Below are 7,778 nucleotides of genomic sequence, written 5' to 3'. Positions count from 1 at the left end.
TTATCATTCTCATTTCTCTGGAAGCCACAACTGGTGTCAGGGCTGTTTGTGCTTAGAACTTTCCCAGCTTCATGGGCTTGAGAGAGGGTAGGGCTATTTCCCTGGTAACCCAGGAGCTCCCAGCTGGCAGAGGGCATCCTAATCTGTCTATGTCTGCTGCCTGCAGCCCCAGGAGGAAAGACAACCTCTCACAGAATGCTTTTGCAAGCTTGATCCTTTCTGATCCTTGAACCAACCCGTGACATAGGGATTCTGTTGGTCTGTCATATAGCCACAGACACCCAGAGGGGAAGCAGCTTGGAGGGAAGAGGCAAGACCAGAGGTTCCCGGTGGGGGCTTCCTCTTTGCCTGGGTGAGGGGCTGGTGAAGGTAGCCTCTGCCACAGCCCTTCCTTGGGATTGGTCAGGACCCTCTGCCTCTTTCAGCTGTGCTCTTCTGTGGATTTGGGAGAAACAATCAGTGACAACACCTTCCCATTCAACAGAGTTGCAAACAGTTTATGTTCAAGCCACTGTGATCTGAACAATGTTTAAAAATATTTAATTGCCAACCATATTAGTTTCTCAGAGCTGCCATAACAAAATACCACAGCGGCTGGTTTAGAACAACAGAAATTTATTGTCTCACTGCTCTGGAGGTCACAAGTCTGAAATCATGGTGTCAGCAGGGCCATGATCCCTCTAAAGGCACTAGGGAAGGATCCGTGTTCCTTGGTGTTTCTTGCCTTGTACAAGCATTACAACAATCCTGAGTTCATCTTCACATCGCCTGCTCTCTATACGTGTCTGTCGCTGTGTCCAAATTTCCCCTTTATATAAGGACACCAGTCATATTGGATTAGGGCCCACCCTACTGACCTCATTTTAACTTGATTACCTCTGAAAAGACCCTATTCCCAAATAAGGTCACATTCTGAGGTACTGGGGTTAGGACCTCAACAAATCTTTTTTATTTGGAGGGGGGGAGCCCACAACACCAACAGTTAAAAATAGTGGCCATCCTCTCTAGAAGTGCCATAGTCCTCACCACTTCATATCTGTTCCTTGTGGAGGCCAAGAGTCACCACAAGTACTGCTTTACATTTATAATCTCTGTCTTACAGCTGAAAGAGCATGGTGGTGGCAAGAAACTTAGTTGGCCTATGTCATCCAGCTGGTGTTGAAACTGATGGAGTTATGGATGGAAGGAACCTGAATCCAAATCAACACTTTAGGGCTACCTGCAGACCAGGAACACCTGTTTGAGACTTTACATGAATGAGAAACTCATGAGTTGCCTCTCTTCTAGAGGTTGCTCAGGTCCCCAGCCTCCTTTTTTCCTTAGCCATAAAACACTAGGTGCTGCCACAAACCACTGGCAAGCTTTGGGATTATGCTTTATGCTCTTTCTGTTACACCAGGCTGCTTCTCTAAGCCTCAGTTTCCTGGTCCATAAAATGCATCAAGAACCAAGCTGAGATGGTCTAGATCCGTGGAGCCTTAGGTGCTCTCAGGAGGTGGGATTGGGGTCAGGAGCAGAAGTGGAGGGCAGAGCCCCCTGCCTCTGACAGAACCATGGCAGGCCTCATATGAAGGAAGGTTTTCTACTGAAAGTTTGAAAACTGTTGGAAAGATCAGTTTTTTGTTTTTTTTTCATATAACATCACTGTAGAGACTCTCTACTTTTAATAAATACCCCAGGGTGATTGTTACCAGGAAAGTTTGAGAATCAGTAGACTATGGGAATTCTAAGAGCCCCTGCAGTCTTTAGTCTGTTTTCTCCTAAAACCAAAGACCAAAAACCATGGGGGTGAGACTGGGAATGAATTCACCAAACTACAAGTGGATCAGAGTTTATTAAGTAGGGAGTGGAGAAGGTGCAGCACAACTAGAAGTATGCAACACTCAAACTGAACCGAACCTGAGATTCCTGAAAAAAATCTGTCGGTTACACAATTGGCCACTTCTGCCCCCACTGATACAGGGGCTTGTCAGGGGAGATGAGGGAATAATGCCAGTGGCAGGACCGGTGGTTGCTCCTGGAGCTGGGAACGATCTCCGCGGAGCTTTCAAGGCCAGGCCACCGACTCAGGGTCGAGATTTCAGAGTGGATGCAGCCACACCCATCAAGATGGCTACGACCGTGAAGCCCTGGGCGGCGATTCGGGTGCGCATCATGAGCTGGGAGCGCTGGCTCTGACCCCGGTGGAAGCAGTAGAGGCCGTAGGTAAGGGCGGCCGCTGTACCCAGGCAGCCTGAAGAGGCGACAAAGCAGGTGGGAAGCATCCTCCCCGCTTTGTGCTCCCGCCCCCAGGGTCAAAATCTCTAAACGGCAGCTGAGGAGAGGGGGGTATGGGGTGGAGCTGAGGTGGGAGGGGCTGGCCGAAGCTGGGGTCCTCCGCGTCAGAATCGGCCCCATCTCAGCTCTCCAATCCCGTCCAGCTCCTGCTGCAATCACCGCCCAGCCCCTCACCGCCCGGCCCCTTCGCTACATCTCTGGACCACTCTCATTCCGGTCCCCCCTGGCGTCCCCGGTCCTCCCCGATTTCATTCCCCTCTACATCACTGTCTTCTTGGTCTACAGTACCTTTAGCGCCCGCTTGCTTACCTATGGGTACCAGTGGGTTCTCGCGGGTCTTGCGAAGAAACTTTTCCTTGAAGCCTTCTGAAGTGCTGTATACACTGGGGCTAAAGCCCTCAATGACTGGGGGCTGCGATGGTTCAAAGGGTGCCTCCGGCGTGACAGGGCCAGTAGTCGCCATGTTTTTGGCTACAGCTGCAGAAGAAAATCCGGACGCTAAACCCCGCCTCCTGATGAGCTCATCCAAGAGGGCGGGGAAAAGGACTTTGCTCAGTGTTGTACGCAGGTGTAATCCCTCATGGCACTCTGGGAGTCGTAGTAATGTCTGCTGTTGCTGCGAGGAGGACTACATTTCCCCAAAGCCTGCGAAACCACGCGATCACTAGCCGGAAGGAGTCGCTACACTTGGAGTGAGAGGCACCGAGTCTGAGTTATCCGTGCTGGGGTCAGCGCGATGCCTAAAGCCAAGGGGAAGACCCGGAGGCAGAAGTTCGGTTATAATGTTAACCGGAAGCGTCTGAACCGGAATGCTCGACGGAAGGCAGCGCCGCGGATCGAATGGTGAGGGGACCAAGGTTCAGGAGGCAGGGGGCCTCGGGCGGGACAGCCGGCGAGATGATGGTTACGCGATCGCCCTCTCTTTTCCCGTAGCTCCCACATCCGACATGCCTGGGACCAGACGAAATCGGTGCGGCAGAACCTGGCCGATATGGGTTTGGCTATGGACCCCAACAGGGCAGTGCCCCTTCTTAAGAGAAAGGTAGTGACGTGGTAGGGTCCCGGCCCTTGCCCTCCACCTCCAGCTCCCCCCCAGCCCCCCACCCCCGCCATACTTAGCTGGGTTTCAGAACTTAATCCTGTCTATTATCTCCCTCACGCCCTTCCTGGGTTTGCGACTTCCCCACAGCCAACTCGGCCAGGCTGTACTGACTGTGGCTGAGGGTTCCTTCATACTCCCTTCCCCAGCACACATTGGACTTGGGTTGGAGCTTCCCCTTTCCTTCTGCACTTACTTTTTTTCCTCTGAAATTAAACTGTTTGGGTCCCTTGGCATCTCAGCCATATTTTCCAGAATTTATCTTTTTCTGCCCTTAACTTTCCTAATAAGGAGTTTGGAATCTTTACTTACTGTTTCTTACACCTTTCCTCAGTTATCCAATCGTCCTTGGTCTGAGGCTTCCCTAGGGGTAGTTTTTCCCAGGGCTAATTTCTCCGGAATAATTCTTTTTCTGGACCGCTCTCAAAAATACCACCCCTTTTCACTAACTTCTTTCCTGCTTTATTTTAATTCATTGGCACTTGTAAATACTTGATGGTATATTATATTGTGTATTTGTTTATTGTCTGTGCCTCTTTCCCCCAACATAATCTCCTGGGGACAAGAATCTGTGTTCCATTCACTACTAAATCCTGTGGTGCTTAGGATGTGACTAGTGCTCAATAAATAGTTAACCTAATGAATGGGCTTGCTGATAGGATTTGTCCCATTGCCTTCAGGCATGTTTCTTTTTATCCCTTCATACCAGAAGAAAATGGCGCTACTGTTTCTTGAACAATTATGAAGCTATAGCCAAGCACCGTCAGCTTGCTCCTCTGCACAAGAGATGTCTGACATCTCTCCCTCATTGTAAAGTATAAAGTGCTTTCACGTGCATTGTTTCATTTGCTAACCGCACAGTTAAGTGAGGCAGGCAAGGGGTATTATGCCCATTTTATAGTTAGGCACAGAAAGATGAATTGCTTGCTTGAGCCTCTTGGGAAGCACGAAGCTTCCAGGGCATTAGTTCTTTTTGTCATCTATTCTTGCCTTTGTGGAGGGATCCTTGTGGGTAATACAGTTGTGTTGGGACGGGCAGGAGCCTTTAGACTTTCCCCTCATCCAGGATCTTTTCCTGTGTCTACTGGTCTCACGGTCTCTGTTCTCTGCAGGTAAAGGCCCTGGAAGTGGACGTGGAGGAGAGGCCTAAGGAGCTCATGCGGAAGCCCTATGTGCTCAATGGTGGGTGTGGGCCACATTCATCCTGCTCAGTTAGAGCTGGAAAGGACCCTCAGATGTTCTCATTTTACAGATGGAGAAACTGAGGTTCAGAGGGAAGAAGTGAGCTGGTCTAGGGCTCAGCTTGCAGAATTAGGACTGTGTCCCGGCTGAGACATTTTCAGGCTACTGGCTAAGCTCCAGTGTGTGAAGGGAGGTCAGAGATGTTCAGGGAGGATGTAACTAGTGCCTGAGAGGATAGAAGAGAAAACGGTAAGTCTCAGGCACACATTCAGCTTCTTATGAGATTAAGGATGAACAGATTTTTTTTAACGATTCCACCATGTAATCTTTCCAATGATAAATCCAATTTTATGTATATTAAGGCTATAGAGACTGAATATTAAAACAGAAGAGGGTAAATTCTGCAGGGAAGCAGGAATACTCTGGAATATTCTACCCATCCTTCCTCTTTGCTGTGATTTTTAACAGTTCTCCGAAAGTTTAAAGTATCTGAATGACCAGACATTTGATATAGAATTCTGTGAGTTCCTGCCTGTAGTCTATTTTAATGATTCTTGTAAGAGTTACTGACTGCACAGGACTGTATATACAAAATCGTGTGTACTCTCTGTAGTCAAAGCTAATCTTAAAAAGTTTTACTTTTAATTCTTTAATTAAAACAAATTTTAATTGTGGTTAAAAAGCACATAAAATTTACCATCTTAATCATTTAAAAATGTATAGCTCAGTAGTGTTAAGTATATTCACATTGTCTTGCAACAGAACTCCAGAACTTTCATCTTGCACGACTGAAACTCTTTACTCATTAAACAATAATGCCCTGTTCTCCCCTCCCCGCAACCCATGGCATCCAAGTCGAAGATAATTTTGACTATAAGCAATTTTAGCACCTAACCCGGGATAAGATTTGACTACCTCATTTCCATGAGGTAGCTATTTTTCTCCCTTCATAGATGAGGAATGGGGGAGTATTTACCTAGCTGTTTTAGGTGTGAGGCCATTATTGGAGCTTGGCTTTTCCCCTCACATGGAGCAGAGAGGTGCCTCAGGCCCTAGTTCTTACAGCTCGAGTTCTCATTTATTCACACCTTTCCATTTCACATATTAACTCTTCAGGAGGTTCTCAGAGAGTTTTAGAGCTGGAAGGGAGCCCTGTCCTGTGGACAGGCAATGCATTCATCTTCATCTCTGTCCCCAGGACCTGGCACTTAGTAGAGACTTTTAGTTTGGTGCCTTTCTTTCACCCATCTGATGCCCAAAGAGCGGTGACTTGCCTTTCAGTTCATTGCCATACTGATAGATGCTTGTGCCATAGACAGAGCCTGGGACCTGAGGGGCTAAAAAGAAGTTTCTAGCACTGAATTTGCAGATGGAAAAGCTCATCAGATGGTTGGTGTAGCAACTCTTGTGGCTTGGGATTGACTGAGCAGCTCAACTTGTGCAGGAAGCAAAGCCTTATTCCCTGTCTCTCGGCTTCTTTCAAATCAGACCTGGAGGCAGAAGCCAGCCTTCCAGAAAAGAAAGGAAATACGCTATCTCGGGATCTCATTGACTATGTTTGCTACATGGTGGAGAACCATGGGGAGGACTATAAGGTGAGTGGCTTAGGCCTGGCAGGAGGAACCACTTGGGCCCTTTGGGAAGGTACCCTGGACCAGTCAGGGTCTGATATGCTTGGCTATTGCCTGTTTCCTGAGACTGAGTGGAAACAGAGAGGAAAGAGAGACCCTAAGAAATGGATGCCATTGACAGAATGCTTATAATTGGATAGACTGAGTGGCCTGTGGTTCATATCGCACTCATTAATGTTTTACTTGCATGGTATTTTTATTAATCAACTTGAACTACAGGTGACCCTTGAACAACTTGAGAGTTAATCTGTCTGTATTTATAGTTGGTCCTCCAAGTCTGCGGTTCCTCGCATCTAGGGATTCAACCAACCACGGACCATGTAGTGCTGTAGTATTTACTACTGAAAAATATCCATGTATAAGTCGACCCATGCAGTTCACATCTGTGTTGTTCACGGGTTAACTGTAGTTGCCATTTTAATTATCGGAGGTTTCAAATAAAAGTCCTTATTTTTGGCTTCTCCTAACAATTGAAAGATCTGGGTACACTGGACCCCCGTGCCCAGGTGGGATCAGTTGGCGATGGATGGAGAATGAGCTACTCACCTGGTCCCAGCTCCTGCCTAGTCCCTGAGGGCATTTCCCCACATACACTATGGCTTTTGAGGTGAGGAATCTGAACCTCAGGGATGGGAAGTAGCTTGCCCAACTCAGGCCTAGGATTTGAACCTTGCCTGTCCAGCCTTCTTCAAGTGGCCCTTCTCCCTTCTTAGGCTATGGCCCGGGATGAGAAGAATTACTATCAAGATACTCCAAAACAGATTCGGAATAAGATCAATGTCTATAAGCGTTTTTACCCAGCGGAGTGGCAAGCCTTTGTCGATTCACTGCAGAAGAATAAGATGGAGGTTGAATGACTGGTTTACACCTGCCCCACGTTGAGGCTTCCTCCTGGACCAGAGAAACTGGAGCCAGGGTTTAAGGCAAGGAGAGGTGTGCGGCTACCGATGAGGCTAGCCAAACCCCATGGAATCAAAAGGTTACAGCACACACACACACACACACACACAATCTCACACACACAATCACACTCACACACACACACACACACACACACAATCTCTCACATTTCCCTTTGGGGAAGGCACTGTCTCCCAGAGGCTTCAATTTATGTTCTTCTGGAGTCTCTGGGAAAAGCCAGAACCTGCTGTTTTCAGAGTGGGTGGTTTGTTTGAATATAGTCTGTGTACAATAAAATACAGTATTTTACTTCTCTGATGGTTTTGTATTTGCCCCTCCCAGCCAAGCCCTGGGGCTGCCCCTACAAAAACCTACTCAGCCAAGGTAAAGAGGCCATTCAGCCCTTTTTGCTCCATATTCACATGCCCTTCTAGGCACAGCCTCCCTCCTCTTCTCCCCTGTTCTGGTTCTACTGCTCTCTGCCTTGGTTTCCTGCATAGCAGTTCCACTAACGCTTCTACAGAAGCCTGCTGGGAACCCTGGGCTACTTGGGAGGGGCTTCCAGTGCTTGCCTCAACCCAGGCCGGGGGCTGGTGGACCGGTTCTCCATGGCCCTGGCCTGAGGCCAGCTGTGGCTCAAGTGCCAGAAGGTAAGGAGCTGTATAGCTGCCTCCTGGTCTGTCTTCAAG

General features: G+C 48.2%; 2 protein-coding genes across 2 annotated transcripts; one reads left to right on the top strand and one right to left on the bottom strand.

Annotated features, from left to right (window-relative positions):
* Positions 1-74: 74 nt before the first annotated feature.
* HIGD2A (HIG1 hypoxia inducible domain family member 2A) lies at positions 75-2,789 on the bottom strand. Its single transcript, XM_007103172.4, has 2 exons — positions 2,587-2,789; positions 75-2,233 (listed from the first exon to the last, which is right to left on the bottom strand). The coding sequence occupies exons 1-2, from the start codon at positions 2,738-2,740 to the stop codon at positions 2,067-2,069; spliced, it is 321 nt and encodes a 106-aa protein (XP_007103234.1). The 5' UTR covers positions 2,741-2,789; the 3' UTR covers positions 75-2,066.
* A 139-nt stretch (positions 2,790-2,928) lies between these two features.
* On the top strand, positions 2,929-7,192 carry NOP16 (NOP16 nucleolar protein). Its single transcript, XM_007103173.4, has 5 exons — positions 2,929-3,120; positions 3,211-3,319; positions 4,489-4,558; positions 6,047-6,153; positions 6,903-7,192. Exons 1-5 carry the CDS (start codon positions 3,014-3,016, stop codon positions 7,044-7,046), a joined length of 537 nt encoding a protein of 178 aa, XP_007103235.1. The 5' UTR covers positions 2,929-3,013; the 3' UTR covers positions 7,047-7,192.
* The last annotated feature ends 586 nt before the right edge of the window (positions 7,193-7,778 follow it).

This window comes from Physeter macrocephalus, chromosome 2 (assembly GCF_002837175.3).
Source record: "Physeter macrocephalus isolate SW-GA chromosome 2, ASM283717v5, whole genome shotgun sequence".
NCBI lineage: Eukaryota > Metazoa > Chordata > Mammalia > Artiodactyla > Physeteridae > Physeter > Physeter macrocephalus.
This window is presented reverse-complemented; position numbering and strand designations above follow the sequence as displayed.

What these genes read in the sequence shown, in the direction of transcription:
- HIGD2A (XM_007103172.4), bottom strand. Translation starts at nt 2,740, where the DNA reads ATGGCGACTACTGGCCCTGTCACGCCGGAGGCACCCTTTGAACCATCG. An exon ending in GAACCCACTGGTACCCATAG is followed by an intron (nt 2,234 to 2,586) that starts GTAAGCAAGCGG and finishes TCGCCTCTTCAG; the next exon opens with GCTGCCTGGGTACAGCGGCC.
- NOP16 (XM_007103173.4), top strand. Translation starts at nt 3,014, where the DNA reads ATGCCTAAAGCCAAGGGGAAGACCCGGAGGCAGAAGTTCGGTTATAAT. An exon ending in GCAGCGCCGCGGATCGAATG is followed by an intron (nt 3,121 to 3,210) that starts GTGAGGGGACCA and finishes CTTTTCCCGTAG; the next exon opens with CTCCCACATCCGACATGCCT. An exon ending in ACCATGGGGAGGACTATAAG is followed by an intron (nt 6,154 to 6,902) that starts GTGAGTGGCTTA and finishes CTCCCTTCTTAG; the next exon opens with GCTATGGCCCGGGATGAGAA.